Source organism: Aquarana catesbeiana, linkage group LG05 (assembly GCF_042186555.1).
Source record: "Aquarana catesbeiana isolate 2022-GZ linkage group LG05, ASM4218655v1, whole genome shotgun sequence".
Lineage (NCBI taxonomy): Eukaryota > Metazoa > Chordata > Amphibia > Anura > Ranidae > Aquarana > Aquarana catesbeiana.
Genome location: NC_133328.1, coordinates 457,478,970 through 457,502,120, shown reverse-complemented (window position 1 = coordinate 457,502,120; position 23,151 = coordinate 457,478,970). Strand labels below are relative to the sequence as shown.

At 44.1% G+C, this 23,151-nt stretch overlaps 1 protein-coding gene across 1 annotated transcript in view; it reads left to right on the top strand.

Moving 5' to 3' along the window:
- Positions 1–23,151, top strand: part of RAB31 (RAB31, member RAS oncogene family) — a 78,216-nt gene that overhangs the window by 13,945 nt on the left and 41,120 nt on the right. Inside the window, exon 3 of the mRNA XM_073631339.1 lies at positions 7,596–7,677. Coding sequence (XP_073487440.1) covers positions 7,596–7,677 — 82 coding nt within the window. The remainder of the gene's footprint in view (positions 1–7,595; positions 7,678–23,151) is intronic.

Genomic DNA, 23,151 nt, shown 5'->3' with positions numbered 1-23,151 from the left:
GCAACGTTGTACCCAAACAAAATGTATGTCTTTTTTTTTCCCCCACAAATAGAGCTTTCTTTGATGGTACTTGAAAACCTATGCTTTTTTTTTTGTTGTGCTATAGACAAAAAAAGAGCAACAATTTAGAAAAAAAAAACAATATTTTTTACTTTTTGCTATAATACATAGTCAAAAAAAATTGTAAATAAAACGAGTTTCTTCATAAATTTAGGCCAATATGTATTCTACATATTTTTGGTAAAAAAACAAAACAAAAAAAACCCCCCAATAAGCGTATATTGATTGGTTTGCGCAAAAGTTATTGCGTCTACAAACTACGGGATAGATTTATGGACTTTTAGTTATTTATATTTTACTGGTAATGGATTTTTAGCGGGACTGCGACATTGCGGTGGACAAATCTGACCCCAAATTACACTTTTTGGGGACCAGTGACATTATTACATTGATCAGTGCTATAAAAACGTACTGATCAATGTATAAATGACACTGGCAGGGAAGGGATTAACACTAGATGGTGATCAAGGGTTAACTGTGTTCCCTGGGTGTGTTCCAACTGTATGGGGGGATGGGCTTACTAGGTCATGACAGAGATTACTGTTCCCGATCACTGGGAACAGTAGATCTCTGTCATTTCATCTGGCAGAACGGGGAATAGACTTGTTTACAAAGGCAGATCCCCATTCTACCTCTGTGCATAATGATCGCGGGCGGCCATTGAGTCCATCGGACCTGCAGTCCGCCGGACCCGTGGGCATTCTCCCGCGGCTCTCAGCACACACGCCCGCAATCTCACATGCACGGACTGACGTACAGGTAGCTTTATTGTTTTATTGTCACTCTGATGTACCAATAAACAACACTTCAAGGATTACAGTTTTGCCGGCTCTCCTTATTACTGTATGTCTGTTCGCGCAGGAGAGCCAACCTGCCCCAGTAAATTTAAATGAGCTGGTTGGAAAGTGGTTAAGGAATTGTCCAGGGAGATGTCCAGCATCCCAGGTGGCTCAGCAAATAGAGACATCACTAGACACAGCAGAGTTTGCAGGTTCAGACCCAGGTCCTGATAAACAGCAATGTAAAAAGTGCAATAACTGAACTGCATTGCCGGAGTAAGGGCTGATTTTGTTACACTAAACCCACAACACTAAAATCAGTCTGTATATGCAGTAAAGTAGGCTTGTTATACTCGCTGTGGAACCTAAGGAGTTAATCCTGCGCATTGTGTAAAAAGGCTGTTTGATTTTGTCTTCTCTGATCCTCCCCTTCTTTTACTGTCCCCAATCCATCTCCTGATAGAACAGAGCCTAGGGGCACTCTGCACATGTTCAGTTCGGTGTGTATTTCTTTTTCTTGGGAGGGTGCATGTGATCAGCAAAGGGCCAATCAGCACTGTCCAGACAGAGGGTCAGGGGTCCTGCAGCCTCATAGGGCAGTCGGGGAAGAATGAGAACTCAAGCTACAAGCTTTAACCAGTGCTCAACCTGACACAGATAGAAGTCACAAGACTGCTATATACTCATAGTTGCCAACATTGTAAAAAAAGTTACAGGGACACTTTTTTGGCTGTAGGAGGAGTCTTATAGTTAGGGGGCGGGGAACGCGTTTGTAGGCGTGACATGGCAAATAAAGAAAAATGTGCCGTGTCAAAAAACGGGCATGGTTTACGTAAAAAATGGGCGTGGCTTATATGGGCGTGGTTCAAATGGGGGTGTGGTTAGAGCCTGAGATGAATGAGAGATGGCGAAAGAAAGGGTAAAAGAGGGAGGGAAGGAGAGAGAAAGAAGGAATGAAAGAGAGAAGGAAGGAAAGAGGGATGGAGGCACAGCAGGCCCAGATCCTACACCACAATAGAAATGTGTTTTCCAGAGTTTAACAATCAGCAGATAAAGATACTCCAAACACCTGGTGTTAGTGCTTCAATCATCCCAGCACCATGGTTGTTGTGTCAGGATGATTGAAGTGCATTATTACATTGTAATATTGAATGAAATCATTCAACTCACCATAATCCAGAATCAGTGGGACCCCTGAGCGTGTCACCTGCCACGTCGCCTGCCACCAGATGCCATCAGGTTCCCCCAGCAGAGTCTGTCCTTGCATCAGGTGCCCCCAACAGAGTCCGTCCTTACCTCAGGTGCCCCCAGAAGCAGAGGCCCTCCTTACAGATCTGTGTCCCTGGCAGCAGAGCCCCTCCTTACATCTGGCGTCCCCCAGCAGCGGAGCCCTCCTTTACATCTGGTGTCCCCCAGCAGCGGAGCACTCCTTACAGATCTGTGTTCCCCAGCAACAGAGCCCTCCTTACTTAAGTGTCCCCAGCAGCTGGCAGCAGCGGAGCCCTCATTACAGAGTGATCTGTGTCCCCAAGCAACAGAGCCCGCCTTACTTCAGTGTCCCCGCAAGCAGCAGCGGAACCCTCCTTACAGAGCGATCTGTGTCCCCCAGCAGCGCGGCAGCTACAGTTCCCGGCAGTTCCCGACTTTCTGGTGTGTGTGTTCAGTGGAGAGGGGAGAAGCTGATTGGCTGCCCCTCCCCTCTCCACTGAACACAAGGGGAAATAATCCTCGTGACGGCGGCCATCTTTTTGTAGCCCGCCGGCCGTTTTTTCCTTAAACATTCCCAATTTTCCCAGGACAAAGGCAAAATTCTGGGAAATTAATCAAGACGAGCTCCGATCGGGATGAGGATCCCAAATTGGGATTGTCCCGGGAAAAAATCGGGACTGTTGACAAATATGTTCCTTACATCAAGTGTCCCCAGCGGAGTGCCTCCTTACATCAGGTGTCCCCAGCACAGTACCTCTTACATCAGGTGTCCCCAGCACAGTGCCTCTTACATCAGGTGTCCCCAGCGGAATGCTTCTTACATCAAGTGCCCCCAGCGGAGTGCTTCTTATATCAGGTGTCCCCAGCGGAGTGCCTCTTACATCATTTGTCCCCAGCGGTCAGTGTCCCCAGCGGAGTGCCTCTTACATCAGGTGTCCCCAGCGGAGTGTCTCTTACATCAGGTGTCCCCAGCGGAGTGCCTCTTGCAGCAGGTGTCCCCAGCGGTCAGTGTCCCCAGCGGAGTGCCTCTTACATCAGGTGTCCCCAGCGGAGTGCCTCTTAAATCAGTGTCCCCAGCGGAGTGCCTCTTAAATCAGTGCCCCCAGCGGAGTGTTGGCTGCAGATGGAGTGTTGGCTGCAGTCTAGCTACATCTCCTCTCGTTCCACGTGTTCAGTGGAGAGGGGAGGGGCCGATCCGTGCAGCCAATGAATCGTGTTCTCTCTTCACAATTCTCCAGCCGGGGTTAGCTGCACGGATCGGCCCCTCCCCTCTCCAAGAGCCAGAACTGCTGCAGAGCCAAACATTCCCGTTTTTTCATGGACAAAAGGCGAATCGGGGCGGCCTCCAATCGGGATGAGGGTCCCAAAATCGGGATTGTCCTGGGAAAATCGGGACTGTTGGCAACTATGTATACTGCTGATGAGAAAAGTTTTAGCAGTTTATATTTACTAAAATAATTGCATTTCCATGTTCTGTGTACAGTGGGAGACCAGATATAGTTAATGCAGGGTCCTGGGTACAGCAACACTTTAAATAAAATTTTACCTGCACAAACCAGTACAATAATCCATTCAATAAATCATTCATTTTTTTGTTCAAATCGCTCACTACAAATATAAAATTGTGCAAGGATTACATTTCCTTGCCTCAAGAAGTTCTAGAACCAAATGCAATCTGTGATAGCCAGGAGGAGCCATGTCCAGAAGCTAAATTGAAAAGCTCCTGAGCTTCCAGTTCTGGTGGGTAGCACAATGTAAACACCATATTTATCCTATATGTTTTATGCCCATGTAATTTTGTCTTCTTTAGGACATTCCTTTTGATGCCGGATTCAACCCTTTAAGAAAAGTTAACTCAAAATAAATAAAAATATCCCCCTCTTCTTAATTGCCCATCGAGGCGATGACTTTGTGTGATGGGGCCCCCATAACAAAAAAATTTAGAAACCCTGCGTCTGTCTAATTCCCATCGTAAAAACAATTCCTGTAGTGATACAGAATGCTAACTGCTTTAATAGCAACTACATAGGGATTCTAGTTTTAAATACATTTATTTTCCCCATATATTTTCTTTTGCTAACTGCATAAAAGACTGTGTAACCAGACAGTCCCAGGTCCCCTGTACATCCAGGCCCCACAGCAGTTACATGATCTCCTATAGCTATACATACAGTGGGGACGGAAAGTACTCAGAACCCCTTAAATCTTTCACTCTTTGTTATATTGCAGCCATTTGCTAAAATCATTTAAGTTCATTTTCTCATTAATGTACACACAGCACCCCATATTGACAGAAAAATACAGAATTGTTGACATTCTTGCAGATTTATTAAAAAAGAAAAACTGAAATATCACATGGTCCTAAGTATTCAGACCCTTTGCTCAGTATTTAGTAGAAGCACCCTTTTGATCTAATACAGCCATGAGTCTTTTTGGGAAAGATGCAACAAGTTTTTCACACCTGGATTTGGGGATCCTCTGCCATTCCTCCTTGCAGATCCTCTCCAGTTCTGTCAGGTTGGATGGTAAACATTGGTGGACAGCCATTTTTAGGTCTCTCCAGAGATGCTCAATTAGGTTTAAGTCAGGGCTCTGGCTGGGCCATTCAAGAACAGTCACAGGGTTGTTGTGAAGCCACTCCTTCGTTATTTTAGCTGTGTGCTTAGGGTCATTGTCTTGTTGGAAGGTAAACCTTCGACCCAGTCTGCGGTCCTGAGCACTCTGGAGAAGGTTTTCGTCCAGGATATCCCTGTACTTGGCCGCATTCATCTTTCCCTTGATTGCAACCAGTCGTCCTGTCCCTGCAGCTGAAAAACACCCCCACAGCATGATGCTGCCACCACCATGCTTCACTGTTGGAACTGTATTGGACAGGTGATGAGCAGTATCTGGTTTTCACTAAACATACCACTTAGAATTAAGGCCAAAAAGTTCTATCTTGGTCTTATCAGACCAGAGAATCATATTTCTCACCATCTTTCAGGTGTTTTTTTAGCAAACTCCATGCGGGCTTTCATGTGTCTTGCACTGAGGAGAGGCTTCCTTCGGGCCCCTCTGCCATAAAGCCCCGACTGGTGGAGGGCTGCAGTGATGGTTGACTTTCTACAACTTTCTGCCATCTCCCGACTGCATGTCTGGAGCTCAGCCACGGTGATCTTTGGGTTCTTCTTTACCTCTCTCACCAAGGCTCTTCTCCCCCCGATAGCTTAGTTTGTCTGGACGGGTTCTGGTCGTCCCAAACGTCTTCCATTTAAGGATTATGGAGGCCACTGTGCTCTTAGGAACCTTAAGTGCAGCAGAAATTTTTTCGTAACCTTGGCCAGATCTGTGCCTTGCCACAATTCTGTCTCTGAGCTCTTCAGGCAGTTCCTTTGACCTCATGATTCTCATTTGCTCTGACATGCTCTGTGAGCTGTAAGGTCTTATATAGACAGGTGTGTGGCTTTCCAAATCAAGTCCAATCAGTATAATCAAACACAGCTGGACTCAAATGAAGGTGTAGAAACATCTCAAGGATGATCAGAAGAAATGGACAGCACCTGAATTAAATATATGATTGTCACATCAAAGGGTCTGAATACTTAGGACCATGTGACATTTCAGTTTTTCTTTTTGAATAAATCTGCAAAACTGTCAACAATTTTGTGTTTTTCTGTCAATATGGGGTGCTGTGCGTACATTAATGAGGAAAAAATTTAACTTAAATGATTTTAGCAAATGGCTGCAATATAACAAAGAGTGAAAAATTTAAGGGGGTCTGAATACTTTCCATCCCCACTGTATGCCTTTGATGGTAAATGCTAAGGTTGATATTTGCAATTAGTGTTTAAAGTGGTTGTAAACCCTTACAATCCACTTTTGACTACAGGTAAGCCTATAATAAGGCTTACCTGTAGCTAGGCCGGATATCTCCTAAACCTACACGGTTCAGGAGATATTCCCCTTACCTGCATGTGCCGACGTCATCGGCACATGAGCACTGAAGCAATGGCACCTTTGCGTTGTTGCTTCAGTTAGTGTGCGGTTACCAGCGGCTCCCGCGTGCATGCGTGGGAGTGAAGTCATCACGGCTCTGCCAATCACAGCGCTGGAGCCCGCGATACCCAGAAGTAACTCCGGGAGCGTTGTCGCCGGCCAGAGCGGTGTACAGGGACTGCTGCGCGGGCTTTGATCTAAGGTGAGTATTTCATAATGAGGTTTACAACAACTTTAAAAGAGAAGTATGGGGTATATAAAAAAAAACCTTATACTCACCTAGGTGGATGCAGCATTGATCCGAGAGCTGCATCTGTCCCCCGCCTCCTCTGCACTGAGAATTTAGCATTCAAACACCGATAGTCACTGAGTTCTCCCTCCTGCTCTGAGCAGAGGGCCATGACTTTCAGTAACCGACTCTCTGTTCTGCCCCTCCAGCGCTCACCGGAGCGCAGGGCTGGGGACGGGAGGGAGCAGCTGGCTCAGTCTCTGAGCGCAGCTGAGAGGCTGTGCCAGCTGCCAGACCTGGCACCTGGGTGGATCCTGAATGTAAAGACGGGATATTTCTCCAGCTTCGGCCGGCTGAGTGATGCCAGCCACCAGCAAGCTTTAGCCCATTGTCAGCTGAAAACCGGTCGCTCTGCACTCCTGTGATCCATAGAAGCAGTAGGGCCAAAAAAGCTTTGGCCCTACTTCTCCCTACTCTCGCAAGTGTGCATACAGACTCAATATAATCTTACCTTTAAGTTACTTTAACAAATTCCACAGATATGTTAATTCTTGCATCGCAATGTTGAAAGTAAAAAAAAATATACTCCTAAATTAAAAGACAAATTTTGACTTTGTACTTTGCCACTCCACAATGCTATGTACAAATTGTAGTTATGTGGTATGCTTTTTGTCAGAAGGCAGCTATTATATGGGATGGTACTATTTACTTATAATGTGTGTTTAAAAAATAATCTGCATTTCCCTTTTACTGTATTAAAACCAGTAATATACAGATATATATTATATGTCTTCAAATCTGCTACAGATTTAGGCTCGGTTCACACTAGTGCGGGCCATGCTTTCCGGTTGCAGGAATCACATCAATTCCCAATTCCCGCAACCACCCGCAGCCGAATCGCACTGTTTTTGTGAGATGCGTGGGTGTGTAATTCGCACCCTCACGCATCTCAGCCCGCAACGTGATCACTGGTGTGGGAACTGCAGGGAAACTGTATGGTTAAAAAGACCATGCAGTTTGCCTGTGGTCACGTTTTTAAAAAGGTGCATGCACCTTTTTTGTGTATTTCACCTGGCACAGCAGCCCATTCAAATGAATGGGCTGCTGTGCCCGAGCAAATGCAAGACGCACGGCCCACACTAGTGTGAACTGAGCCTTAAAGCCCTTTGTGTCTTAAATAAAAACCATTATATCAAGTGACCTGAAACCAAAAAGTCATGGTACTGTGTAAGTAATGTGAAATTTATGATGTACTGTGTCTTAATGTATAAACTAACACTTAATATGATCAACTATAGTTTTGTATGTGATACCTACAAAGTAACTTCATGTTTTTTCCTAAGAGCGTCATTTATGACTAAAACCGTACCTTGTGAAAATGAGCTGCATAAATTTCTGATATGGGATACTGCTGGTCAGGAACGAGTGAGTATAAATTAATTATGTTTGTGTTTGGTCAGAAGCTATGCTAATTCGCTTATTGTGTAAAGCTATGGTGAGGATATTACAACTATCCCTCAAAATGTTAATAGGACTGAAAAAAGTATGTAATGTAAACTTCTGTGATCTCTAAAGATAATCCATTACTTTCTTTTGGCTGATAGTCAATGCCCAGAATACACAGGTATTTAACCACTTCAATACAAGGCACTTAGACACCTTCCTGCCCAAGCCAATTTTCAGCTTTCAGTGCTGTCGCAATTTGAATGACAATTGCACGGTCATGCTACACTGTACCCAAACAAATTTTTTATCATTTTGTTCCCACAAATAGAGCTTTACTTTGGTGGTATTTGATCACCTCTGCGATTTTTATTTTTTGCGCAACAAATAAAAAAAGACCGAAAATTTTGCAAAAAAACACGTTTTCTTTGTTTCTGTAAATTTTTTTGTAAATATGTTTTCTTCTTCAATGACGGGCACTGATATGGCTGCACTGACGGGCACCAATGAGGTGGTACTGAGGTGGCACTGGTATGCGACACTGAGGGGCACTCAGGTGGCACTGATAGGTGGCATGGATGGGCACTGATAGGTGGGCACTGATGGGCATGGGTGGGCACTGATAGGTGGCACTGATGGACACTGATGGGTGGCATTGCTGGGCATCCATGTTTTGTCATGTAAATATGATGTGCCAGTAAGTGCCCATTTGTGTATTTTGGGCATTTTTTTTTAGATGTGGATGACCATGGGGGATGTACCTGGCCATCCACATGCTGGGGACTTCCCTGGTGGTCTAGTGTGGGCATCTGAGGGGGGGCTGCGCTGATAAACAATCAGCGCATACCCCCCTGTCAGGAGAGCCGTCGATTGACTCTCCTCTACTCGCGTCTGTCAGACACGAGCAGTGGCGTAGCGTAGGCTGCCAGCACCCGGGGCAAGGCAAGTAATTTGCGCCCCCTAACCTGCGGACTTTTAGCACTCCCCAAGTCCCTTTACAAACAATAGTACTGACCTACCTGATTCCTATACTGACCACTACACTAACCTACTTGATTTCAACACTGACCAACCTGATTCCTTTACTGACCATTACACACTACACTGATAACTATACTATACTGTCCATTACACTGAGAACTACACTGACCACTATACTATACTGTTCACTACACTATACTGTCCACTACACTATACTGACCACTATACTACCCACTACACTGAGAAATACACTGACCACTACACTGTCCACTATACTATACTGTCCACTACACTAACCACTACACTACACTGACCAATATACTGTCCACTACACTGAGAACTACACTGACCACTATACTATACTGACCCCTACACTGAGAACTACACTGACCACTATACGACACTGACCACTATACGACACTGACCACTATACTGTCCACTACACTATACTACACTGACCACTCTACTACACTGTCCACTACACTGAGAACTACACTGACCACTATACTATACTGACCCCTACAATGAAAACTACACTGACCACTATACTGTCCACTACACTATACTGACCACCATACTACACTACACTGAGAACTACACTGGCCACTATACTGCCCACTACACTATACTGACCACTATACTACACTGTCCACTACACTGATCGCTATACTGTCCACTATACTACACTGTCCACTACACTGACCACCATACTACACTACACTGACCACCATACTACACTACACTGACCACCACACTACACTAACTGACAACCATATTACACTACACTGAACCACTATACTACACTACACTGACCACCATACTACACTGAACCACCATACTACACTACACTGAACCACCATACTACACTAAACTGAACCACCATACTACACTAACTGCCCACCATACTACACTAACTGCCCACCATACTACACTAACTGCCCACCATACTACACTAACTGACCACTATACTACACTAACTGACTTTCTCTCTCTCCCCTGCCCCCTGGGGCCAGTAACACAACTCTCACGAGGGAGTCTCCCTCACCTTCGTGTCTGGCTGGCCTGCATCAGTCCAGAGGAGGAGAAGACAGCGGTGGCTCACATTGCTTCTCTCCCCCGCGCTGTAGCTGCCATGTTCAATGTCCGGTGCAGCGCACTGTGATAGGGCGTATGGGGGTCATGTGCGGAGGCGGGACTTCAGGAGCGATCGCGGACAGGCCAGCTCTACGCCTCATGTGACCTCCATACGCCCAATCACAGGACACCGGACATTGAACATGGCGGCCGAAGCCTGGGGACACAGGAATTTTAAATCAGGAGGAGGCAGCCAGTGACACATACTGGCGCCCCCCTAAATGTCGCGGCCGGGGCCACGGCACCCCCTACGCTACGCCACTGCACGCGAGTGAGGAAATGCCGATCAACGGCTCTTCCTATCTACATCATGATCACCCGTGATTGGACACGGCTGATCATGTGGTAAAGAGCCTCTGCCGGAGGCTCTTTACTGAGATCGGTGTAGCGGTGTGTCAGACTGAAACACCGCACCACTGATCGCCGCGATGTGCGCCCCCATGGGCACGCACTGGCATGTTATCCTGCTGGACGTCATGATGCCCAGTCAGGATAACTGAACCACCGCCCGGCCGCCGTTCTGCTATAGGCCGGACGGGAAGGGGTTAAACAGATGCTTAAGGCTTATGTCAAAATGGCAGAATCCCATTGGTTTCAGGTTGATTTTCTTTGAATGTTTTTATACAGCTTATACGTTTTTAAAATGTGTTCTAATATACACAAATTTTACAAATAAACATTTCCTACATAATAAAAGATTCCCTGAGCATAATGGGTTAGCTAAATAGCTAGCACAGCAGATGTAGCTTCAGGCACAGCTGTGTCTTACTACAGCCTCTGACTAGTCTACTTGGTAAGGGATAAGTCATTGCTCATCTATTGATCTATTGACCTCTGTAATCAATAGTTCACAGGCTTAACGTAGAACTATGGGAAAAACTTTTATTTCATTTTTGATAGAGTAAGGAAGAGTTATAACCCCTGTCAGATTTTTTTTTCTGCCATCTGTGTCCTATTGGGGAGATTTCCACTTCCTGTCCCATAGCCACAAGAGGAATGAGAGGTAATCCTTGCAAATTAAGGTCATTTCTTGGGGACCCCCATGTCACCAGAACTAGTGTCCCCATTGAAAGATTTCCCCTCTATTACTTTTCTGGGGACAACCCAAAATTTGGGATTTTCTGTTACTTTCACTTTCAATGATAATGATTTCCAGGACAAATAGAGAGGGTGAATCTCTTTAACGGGGGCACAGACAGTGAAAGAGACTATCAGGGGTTCTGATCCCTCTTCACTCCAATCAAAACTAAAAACAACATTTTGCCATTAGTTACACTTTAAGGCCCTGATCTCATTGACATTAGAAGCAGACATTTGAGGCACATTTTTTTACTTCTCATCAAATGTCTAGTAAAGCAGTCTGCATTTGATAATATGGACAATGCACAGAGCTGTTCACATTATAAAAACATTACGTTTTTTGTCAAGTCGCGTTGCTGAGCTTCAAAAATGAAGCTGTATATCGAGTTTTGAAGGAGTTGAAGCATCTCAGCAGCTTCCATTGAAGTCTATGGCAAAGCACCATAAATATGCCAGCACATGTTTGTGGTGCGTTTGTGGCATGTTAGGCCTTGCTCACAACTATAAAAAAATAGGTGCCTGGAGTTTTTAATGCACCTTTAGACCCATTTCACACTGTGCCGCCACCGGCATCAGCGGTAAAGTGGCACTATTTTTAGCGTCGCTTTACCGTCGTTTTAGCGGCGCTTTTCTGCGGAGCGGCATTTTACCGGCGGTATCGCAGCACTGCCCCATTGATTTCAATGGGGAGCAGCAGTGAGTTCACTGCTCCAAAGAAGCTGCTGGCAGGACTTTTTCTGACGCCCTGCCAGCGCACCGCTCCATTGTGAAAGCCCTCAGGCTTTCACACTGGAGTGAATGGAGCAGCTGTTTTAGGGCAGTTTGCAGGCACCATTTTTAATGCTATAGCGCCTGCAAAATGCTCCAGTGTGAAAGGGGTCTTAATGAGCATCAAACATATGTCAAACAAACATAGTGAGTTTCGGGAGTGTTTTAACACACCTTTAACATGTGTTAACGCTATAGGCACTTTTGTTCAGTGTCAGTATTGCAAGTGTAAACAATGCCTAATAAAGAGCCTAACTGAGAATTTAACTTTTGCAGTGTGAGGGGGCCACATTGCATGGATAGATTTTTTTTTTTTTCATATTGTTGGGCTTTAACCGATTGCCGACCGTATGTATTGTGGGGAGATTAGCTTGTGGGGATCACCTTTTCTTGAAATGAAGGTCAGCGTACAGGCAGTTTCTTTAAAATCTGGCAGGTTGCCAGCTTTATTTACAGGTGGTTTGCAAAGTCATAAAAATAAACAAAACAGTAAAACAAATCCTTGCCGCCCACCGCTAAACTAAACAGTAGGCCGCTCTCTATTAGGTGTGGGGCTGGTCCCTGTCACCCACAAAACATGAGGTATAGCAAACCTTTGTTTTCAATCCAAACAAACAGGGCTCCTCTCTCTCTCAGATTCCCTGCTGAGTCTCAGGCCAGAGCACTACTGTGCTCTCTTCCTGGTCATTTAAAGTCCACCTGAGCATGGACTCAAGTGGACCAGAAGACCCGTACCAGAACCAAGCCTGCCACAGAGGCTGGAGAAATCCGGGCCAGATTCCGGTTCAGTCTCTGACAATAGAACAAATACGAGGTGAAATAAATTGATTATCGATGACCTCACCTCACATACCGTCACAATATACAGTGGCAAGGTGGCTCTCCTGCGCAGGATCATGTACCTAGTACGTGATCCTGCACTCCGGGGTCTGGGGCGCGCATGCGCGCTGCCAGCAACTCGCTCCCACTGTGATTAGACACATCGGGAGCTGATCTGCGGGTACTGTGGACTTGATGTCCGCCAGCACCCGCTGATCATTAGGCAGAGAGCCAGAACAGTAAACACGGCAGACTGCCATTCTGTCAGTAGGTAAGGCATTGATCCTGTGTTCCTGCAAAGCAGGAACATGGATCAATGCCTTGCCATAATAAAATCACCTCCCCCTCAGTGAGAAAACACATTGTTAGGCACACAGTTAACCCTTTGCCAGTTAACCCCTTCCCAGCCAGTGTCATTAGTACAGTGACAGTGCATATTTTTAGCACTGATCCCTGTATTTGAGTCACTGGTCCCCCAAAAGTGTCAGTTGTGTCAGTTAGTGTCCGATTGGTCCCACTATAAGTTGCTGATCGCCGCCATTACGAATAAAAAATAAATAAAGAATTCCATAAATATATCCCATAGTTTGTAGACACTATAACCTTTACATATTCAATATATGTTTATTGGGATTTGTTTACCAAAAAAAGTAGCAGAATACATTTTGGCCTTAATTTTCTATAGAATTTTTTTACATTTTTGTATTGGATGTGGTTTATAGCAGAAAATAAACATGTTTTTGTTTTTTTTTTTTTTTTTAAATTGTTGGTCTTTTTTTGGTTTATAGTGCAAAAAATTAAAACCGCAGGAGTGATCAAAAACCACCAAAAGAAAGCTCTATTTATGGGAAAAAATGACATAACTTTTATTTGGGTACAGTGTCACACCACCACGCAATTGTCAATTAAAGTAACGCAGAACTGTATCACAAAAAATGGGCATGGTCATGAAGGGGGGTAAATTTTCTGAAGGTCAAGTGGTTAAAGGAGTTCTATGGTCACAGCATATACTTTCATTTTATAACATTGGCATTGTATTAGCAATACAAAACAATAGATATTTTAGCAATCCAATATAAGCTTACTGGAAAAAAGTAATGGTCATTATGGCCCGTGCACACAAATCGAAAATTGGACGAAAAATACCGCTTTTAACGCGATCGTACTATAACTGGATTGTTAGTACAGAGCTTTCCAGAGCCGATCACGACAATTCATCCGATATTATTCGATCGGACAAGCACGAAAATTTTCCTCGTACGATACCAGATCATACGACTTTCGCTTAGTCAGTACAATTGTCGTCCGAAAAAACAATACAAACACATGACATCACTTTCCATTTTTTTTTCTGTCGTACGAGAATTTTCGTGACTTTAGTAACCTATTCAATTTGTACTTGCGACTATTAACCACTTGAGCCCCGGACCATTATGCTGCCTAAGGACCAGAGGTCTTTTTCCAATTTGGCACTGCGTCGCTTTAACTGCTAATTGCGCGGTTATGCAATGCTGTACCCAAACGAAATTTGCGTCCTTTTCTTCCCACAAATAGAGCTTTCTTTTGATGGTATTTGATCACCTCTGCAGTTTTTATTTTTTGCGCTATAAACGGAAAAAGACCGAAAATTTTGAAAAAAAATGATATTTTCTACTTTTTGTTATAAAAAAAATCCAATAAACTAAATTTTAGTCATACATTTAGGCCAAAATGTATTCGGCCACATGTCTTTGGTAAAAAAAATGTCAATAAGCATATATTTATTGGTTTGCGCAAAAGTTATAGCGTCTACAAACTAGGGTACATTTTCTGTAATTTACACAGCTTTTAGTTTATGACTGCCTATGTCATTTCTTGAGGTGCTAAAATGGCAGGGCAGTACAAAACCCCCCCAAATGACCCCATTTTGGAAAGTAGACACCCCAAGGAAATTGCTGAGAGGCATGTTGAACCCATTGAATATTTATTTTTTTTGTCCCAAGTGATTGAATAATGACAAAAAAAAAAAAAAAAAAATATTTACAAAAAGTTGTCACTAAATGATATATTGCTCACACAGGCCATGGGCCTATGTGGAATTGCACCCCAAAATACATTCAGCTGCTTCTCCTGAGTATGGGGATACCACATGTGTGGGACTTTTTGGGAGCTTAGCCGCGTACGGGGCCCCGAAAACCAATCACCGCCTTCAGGATTTCTAAGGGTGTAAATTTTTGATTTCACTCTTCACTGCCTATCACAGTTTCGGAGGCCATGGAATGCCCAGGTGGCACAAAACCCCCCCAAATGACCCCATTTTGGAAAGTAGACAACCCAAGCTATTTGCTGAGAGGCATATTGAGTCCATGGAATATTTTATATTTTGACACAAGTTGCGGGAATGTGACACTTTTTTTTTTTTTTTTTTGCACAAAGTTGTCACTAAATGATATATTGCTCACACAGGCCATGGGCATATGTGGAATTGCACCCCAAAATACATTTAGCTGCTTCTCCTGAGTATGGGGATACCACATGTGTGGGACTTTTTGGGAGCCTAGCCGCGTACGGGGCCCCGAAAACCAATCACCGCCTTCAGGATTTCTAAGGGTGAAAATTTTTGATTTCACTCTTCGCTGCCTATCACAGTTTCGGAGGCCATGGAATGCCCAGGTGGCACAAACCCCCCCCAAATGACCCCATTTTGGAAAGTAGACACCCCAAGCTATTTGCTGAGAGGCATGGTGAGTATTTTGCAGCTCTCATTTGTTTTTGAAAATGAAGAAAGACAAGAAAAAACTTTTTTTTTTTTCTTTTTTCAATTTTCAAAACTTTGTGACAAAAAGTGAGGTCTGCAAAATACTCACTATACCTCTCAGCAAATAGCTTGGGGTGTCTACTTTCCAAAATGGGGTCATTTGGGGGGGTTTTGTGCCACCTGGGCTTTCCATGGCCTCCGAAACTGTGATAGGCAGTGAAGAGTGAAATCAAAAATTCACACCCTTAGAAAGCCTGAAGGCGGTGCTTGGTTTTCGGGGTCCCGTACGCGGTTAGGCTCCCAAAAAGTCTCACACATGTGGTATCCCCGTACTCAGGAGAAGCAGCAGAATGTATTTTGGGGTGTAATTTCACATATTCCCATGGCATGTTTGAGCAATATATCATTTAGTGACAACTTTGTGCAAAAAAAAAAAAAAAAAAAAATTTGTCTCTTTCCCGCAACTTGTGTCGCAATATAAAATATTCCATGGACTCGACATGCCTCTCAGCAAATAGCTTGGGGTGTCTACTTTCCAAAATGGGGTCATTCGGGAGGGTTTTGAACTGTCCTGGCATTTTATGCACAACATTTAGAAGCTTATGTCACACATCACCAACTCTTCTAACCACTTGAAGACAAGCCCTTTCTGACACTTTTTGTTTACATGAAAAAGTTATTTTTTTTTGCAAAAAAATTACTTTGAACCCCCAAACATTATATATTTTTTTAAAGCAAATGCCCTACAGATTAAAATGGTGGGTGTTTCATTTTTTTTTTCACACAGTATTTGCGCAGCGATTTTTCAAACGCATTTTTTGGGGAAAAAACACACTTTTTAAAATTTTAATGCACTAAAACACACTATATTGCCCAAATGTTTGATGAAATAAAAAAGATGATCTTAGGCCGAGTACATGGATACCAAACATGACATGCTTTAAAATTGCGCACAAACGTGCAGTGGCAACAAAATAAATACATTTTTAAAAGCCTTTAAAAGCCTTTACAGGTTACCACTTTAGATTTACAGAGGAGGTCTACTGCAAAAATTACTGCCCTCGATCTGACCTTCGCGGCGATACCTCACATGCATGGTGCAATTGCTGTTTACGTTTGACGACAGACCGCCGCTTGCGTTCGCCTTAGCGCGAGAGCAGGGGGCGACAGGGGTGCTTTTTTTTTTTTCTTTATTATTTTTTTGCTTTTTTATCTTATTTTTAAACTGTTCCTTTCATTTTTTTTTTTTTTTAATCATTTTTATTGTTATCTCGGGGAATGTAAATATCCCCTATGATAGCAATAGGTAGTGACAGGTACTCTTTTTTGAAAAAATTGGGGTCTATTAGACCCTAGATCTCTCCTCTGCCCTCAAAGCATCTGATGACACCAAGATCGGTGTGATAAAATGCTTCCCCAATTTCCCAATGGCGCTATTTACATCTGGCGAAATCTAAGTCATAAAATGCTCGTAGCTTCCGGTTTCTTAGGCCATAGAGATGTTTGGAGCCACTCTGGTCTCTGATCAGCTCTATGGTCAGCTGGCTGAATCACCGGCTGCATTCTCAGGTTCCCTGTTGAGACAGGAGAGCCAGAGAAAAACACGGAAGACGGTGGGGGGGGGGGGGGGGCATTCCCTCCCACGGCTTGTAAAAGCAGTCTAGAGGCTAATTAGCCGCTAGGATTGCTTTTACATGAAAGCCGACCGCTGGCTGAAAAGAATGATACCAAGATGATACCTAAACCTGCAGGCATCATTCTGGTATAACCATTCAAAGTCGTGAATGGCGTACCTGAAGACGAAAAAATGGTTAACAATAAAGCACAGTAAACGGTAAAGTATAAAAAATTGCATACCTGAAAAGCAAACATGATAAAACATAATAACAATAAAACATTGCAGAATAGAATACAGTAAAAAAGAGCAGAACAAGAGAGAGAGAATAGAGAGAGAGAGAACAACTATTTTTTTTTATTTTATATATATTTTTTTTTTTTTTTTACACTTTTTTTGTAACTAACTTTTATAACTGTAACCGGTTCCAGGTTTGGGTCTCTCAAAATGCGATGGCATCTTGGGAGACCCTGTGAAAGTGTGTCCTAGTCTGTGCAATGCTGTACCCTACGCTAATACTCAACTAATGAATGGTAGCGTTCAAAACATTCACCAATGCAAAGACCAGGATTGTCAGGACAGGAGGGACAATAATAGCAGGTGTCACGCCTATATCCGCGCTTGCTGCAGACACGACATCTTTTTTGGGGGTTCGTTGGGTAGGGGTACTCGGGAGGACATAAAGAGAATGCCTCTCATGCAGCCGACTGCATTTGGTTGGGGATGTGAATGGGGGAAGTACGGGCGCTGCAGAAGTGGTGGGTTCCCAATTAGGATTGGCGAATGCAGCAGGAAGGGCACTATGGGCACAACGGGCCTGTGTTTGTCTTTTTGGTGGCAGCGGGACACTACTTGTGCTTGCCACCTCACCAGCTTGAACTGCACTTATGGGACTCGCCACGTCACCAAGTGTTACTGCAGTGCTGGTTTGACTACGACCAGGGTGTACTAGGCCGCTGGCGCTTGCCAGTTCAATAAAAAGCTACCAAAAAAACTGTTAGCGATCGCAGGGATCAGGCCTGACTCTGCGAACACTGCAGTTAGGCGTTTAGTGTTTTGTAAGTGTCAGTGATCGATCGATACTGCACTTGGGTGGGCTGGGCTGGGCCGGGCGGAGGGGCAAAACGCAGGTGCTAGCAGGTATCTGGGCTGATCCCGCTAACACTGCGTTTTTGGGAACCCTAAACTGCTGGGGACGCTAGTATAGATCTGATCGGATCAGATATTGATCCGATCAGATACTATACAACTAAGGGAGCTGTACGGTGCGTGCGTGGGTGTTAGCGCTACTGGCGCTAACCTGACGCTGCCTGGGGATGGTGCTTGCCAGTTCACCAAAATGCTACCAAAAAAATGTTAGCGATCGCAGGGATCAGGCCTGACTCTGCGAACGCTGCAGTTATGCGTTTAGTGTTTTGTAAGTGATAGTGATCGATCGATACTGCACTTGGGTGGGCCGGGCGGAGGGGCAAAACGCAGGTGCTAGCAGGTATCTGGGCTGATCCCGCTAACACTGTGTTTTTGGGAACCCTAAACTGCTGGGGACGCTAGTATAGATCTGATCGGATCAGATATTGATCCGATCAGATACTATACCACTAATGGAGGCGTATGCTGCGTGCGTGGGTGTTAGCGGTACTAGCGCTAATCTGACGCTGCCTGGGGCGACGCATATCACCGCCGGGCGATCAGGGGGCTAAACCTTTATTCGGTAATAAACGGCGGGTGCCCTGACACTAAAAAAAATAAACAAACTAACCAGCGTCACCCGTAACACTTATACGGTGATCAGTGGTGAAAGGGTTAACTAGGGGGCAATCAAGGGGTTAAAACATTTATTAGGTAGTATATGGGGGTCCCTGTCGCTATAAAACGCTGACGGCGAACCTAAATATTTAGGTCCCTAACTAGCGTCACCAGCGACACTAATACAGCGATCAGAAAAATGATCGCTTAGCGACACTGGTGACGGGGGGTGATCAAGGGGTTAAAACTTTATTAGGGGGGGTTAGGGGGGTATCCTAGACCTAAAGGGGGCTAATATTCACTGTCCCAACACTGTAACTGTCACAAACTGACACCAATGCAGTAATCAGAAAAAAAAAAAAAATAACTGCTGGTGTCAGTTTGTGACAGGGAGGGGGGGGGGGATCGGGGGGCGATCGGGGGGGGGGATCGGGGTCTTTTGTGTGCCTGGCATGTTCTACTGTGTTGTGTAGTGTTGGTGCACTCACAGTGAAGTCTTCTCTCCTCGGCGCTGCAACGGAATACCGAGCCGAGGAGAGATGACATCATTTCCTTTGCTGCTGTTTAGCATACAGCAGCAAAGGAAGTGATCTGATTGGCCGGCGGCGATCGCGAGGGGGGGGCCACGAACGGATGGCCTCCCCCTCACCTTTGATCGCCGCTGGACAAAAGACGACCGCCTCGGGCACCGGGGGGGGGTCCGATCGGACCCCCCACCCGCGGAAGGAAAATCACGTATATGTACGTGATTTTGCATGTCCGTGCCACCTTGCCGACGTAAATCGGCGTGAGGCGGTCGTCAAGTGGTTAAGCGGAAAGAGTCGGATGATCTGTCGTCTGATTTTCAGATCGTGTGTACGGGCCATAAACAGCAACATAATTGCTTTCATATGAAGCATTGACTGCACAATCCACCAAGCAGAATATTTTCATGGTTTTGGGTGGCAGTACCAAAGTGACACAAACAATTACAGTATTCACAGTGACATCATTCTCTGTCAGGGGCTTTATGTTTATTGAGTTGTTGCCTGCTGCTACCATTCTGATAGTTTTACTTTATAAGCATTCTTATGAATGTGGATCATTTTTTAACAAATATTTCCAACTAATGCACTGATATTCTTTGAGTTCCTAAATAGTGTAGGCATGAAAGCCAACACAGCTTCTTGCAGGCATTTTTAGTAGCAATTAATTTAGCATGTATGCACGACTCTACTATGAAAACCTTTTATTGCACTTGTACCATATTATTTTTCCTGGCCATTTTTACATTCCATGTACTCATGGAAAAAAGCAAAATTGGTTTGGCTACCTAAGATACAAAACAAGAAGCAGAGCCCAGCCGAGTTAAAGCAAAATTTAGCTCTAGTTTGGGGATAGTGAAAAAAGATAATAATTTTCTGTCTGACTGTCACATTAACCAAGCCACTAACAAGCTTCAGCAAGCTTTTAACGAGTTTCAAGTATTGCTTAAGTGCTTGTGTAAATTGCTAGCACTCAAATCACTTCAAATGCATAAACCTCTTATAATCTTTAATGTATTAATGTCATTTCAAAAGTAATTTTCAATATTTTGAAATCCGCACCTGTCTTGAAAATAATACCTGGTAATCCTGCCATGTTCAGACACTTTCTTTTAATAGGTGACAATGATCTTTTTCTAAAATAATGTAATGCAATCAGTGCAATCACAAACTATAAATAATGAAGCCACAATATCCTCATAAACCACAGTGTAAATGTCTTAGATTAAAAAATGTTTTTGCTCCCAATTTCTATAGACCACGGAAACCCGAGAAAAAGGCTATGGGCAATCTCAGGTCTTGCTCCATGATTTCACTTTCATATCTTATGACAAAAACAATATATAAAACAAATGACAGTTGTACAATGTTAGCAACAATCCTTTCTTTGCAACCTTGCTTGTTTTCTCTTCATATTAGATGTATATTTTCAAGCCTGACAACTTATTGGAAGCATAAGATGTATGTTCAAAGTTTTCACTGTCTACTCATTGTGGTTGTAATGACTTGTTTTTGCCTGTTTTGGGTGTTAATAAAAATTCTGTTTGGAAAAAAAAAAAAAAAAAAAAAAAAAAAACTTTTTTCCCTGCAGAAACACTCTACTGGTGATTTCACAACACCCACCACATTCCTCACATAAAACATAAAAAAGTGCAGCGCAACTTATATCATAATAAATCACAAATTAAACTACACATATACTTATAACGCTACATAAATGGTGAGAAACACAGTGACAGTTGGTGTGATTAACCATTTGCTTACTGGGCACTTAAATCCCCTTCCTACCCAGGCCAATTTTCAGCTTTCAGCTCTGTTGCACTTGCGCGGTCATACAACACAGTACCCATATGAAAATTGAACAATTTTTCACACAAATAGAGCTTTCTTTTGGTGGTATTTAATCACCACTGGGGTTTTTATTTTTTCTAAACAAAAAAAAAAAAAAAAGATCGATAAAAAAAACAGTTTTTTCATAGTTTCTTATAAAATTTTGCAAACAGGTAATTTTTCTCCTTCATTGATGTGCTCTGATGAGCTGGCACTGAAGGGCACTAATAGGTGACACTGATAAGCAGCACTGATAGGTGGCACTGATGGGCTGCACTGATAGGTGGCACTGGTAGGTGGCGCTGGCGGGCACTGCTTAGCAGTGCTGATATGCACTGGTAGGTGGCCCTGGTGGACACTGGTATGTGGCACTGTTGGGCAATGCTTAGCAGCAGTGGGCCTGGAGTGTGCGGGACCGATGTCCCGTTTACTCCAGACAGTAATCTGCTTTATTTTTCTCCTCACGCTGTCAGCGTGAGTAAAAAAAAAAAAAAGGTTACTGGCTTTGTTTACATCATGTGATCAGCTGTCATTGGCTCACAGCTGATCACGTGGTAAGGGGCCGGGATCGGGGGGGTCTTCTCTATGTGTCCAGTGAACCTCCACTGAGGCTTGGTTCACACCTATGCAGGTTGCAGTTGATGCATATTCCAGGTGCATTTTGCGTTTTTCAATATATATTTTTGATCCATTGAAGTCTATGGAACCAAAAACACAACCTGCTGCTCCCTGACCTTTTCCATAAAATGCACAGATGTAAACGTAACCTATAGGAAACCATGTTAAATGGACTGTAGTGTGTTTCTGCAAAACTGAAAACGCACTAAAAAATGCATAGGTGTGAACCAGGCCTTATAGGTGAAAAACCTGCTTATCTCCAAATTAGACCCCACTACAGAGTCATATTCTCTTATGACCATTTCCTCCTGCAAGGGCTTTAGCTCCACACTCCTCCTCCTCTTGGTCCTGAATGCACCATATATCCACTTCCTACTTCATTAGTCACCAAAATGACCGCATGAGAGGGAGAACCATGGTGCTCTCTGTAGCAATGTGCACTACAATTAAAAAGTACGGTGATCCTCCGGTATTTATATGCATCGCTTGTCTCTCAGTTGATAACACTAGTTCCAGTGTTATCAACTGACATCATGTTTGTGAGCCAAACTAAAGGGATTGTGGGATGAGTAGTTCCTCAGACTGATAATTGCTTTGCATGACTCCGTACCTGGACTACATATTCCAGGGATCATTTCATACCATTGGAGAGAATACTGGGAGGAACTATATAAGAAGCCAAAGCTCCAACCTGTGCTCTCTTCCTCCTGGGCCTGACGCGAGATGGACCTCTCCATGCATGGAGAGAGAGGTCGTGGCCTACCACGCGGTGTATTACATTTCAACCCGGCTGAGAGGGGCCTAGCACTGCTTGCTGTTCGTCAGACATCCATTCAGCACCACTTCGGTTGCCTGCCAACCTGTGTTCTGAGCCTCGGGAGATCGATACAGCGGATCCGCTGCACGTGTGTCGCTACAGGAGCTGCTGTCCGGAGGGCATTAAATTGACCTGGTCGTTGGTGAGAGGGCAATTGCTCACCTTTACAAATCCTGTTCTCACGGGTTCACTGGGACACTTTGCAATGACATCTTTACCTTGGAAATACTTTACTGAACTTGTCTTGAACACTGTGCATAGACACCTTTAGCTTTTACCATTTCAAGAAACCTTATTGCTTCCTATTACACCTTATTGGATACAATTAATGAGCTCTTACGGCCAGTAAAGACCATCAGATCTGCAACGGGGACATTGCTGTCATTATTGCTACAAGGGTCTTTATACCATTGCCATTAAGTCTGACCTCTCATTAGGGTTAAAGGTTTATAGGCTGGCCGAGGGTCCCCCTTTAGAAATTTGTCAGTATAACCATTTATCTCTGTTTATCCTTTCAGGTGCAAGCAGTACTCCACTGCAGTACTCTACAGTACTCCACTGTACATGTGTATATAATAGACTGTTTACCTGCAAATATCTTGACTTGTGTTATTCCGAGGAATTCCTTTGCTGAGTTGGCAGAGTTGGCAGAAAAGAGAAGAAGGCACCTGCTGAAGGAGTGGGAAGATTGTGGCGATTGGATAGCCATGAGAAGGTGTTGCAGCCTTAAGAGAGGGCCTGTCTGAAAGCCACAGTCTAGCTGTCATGGGACCAGCCGGGTCCTTAC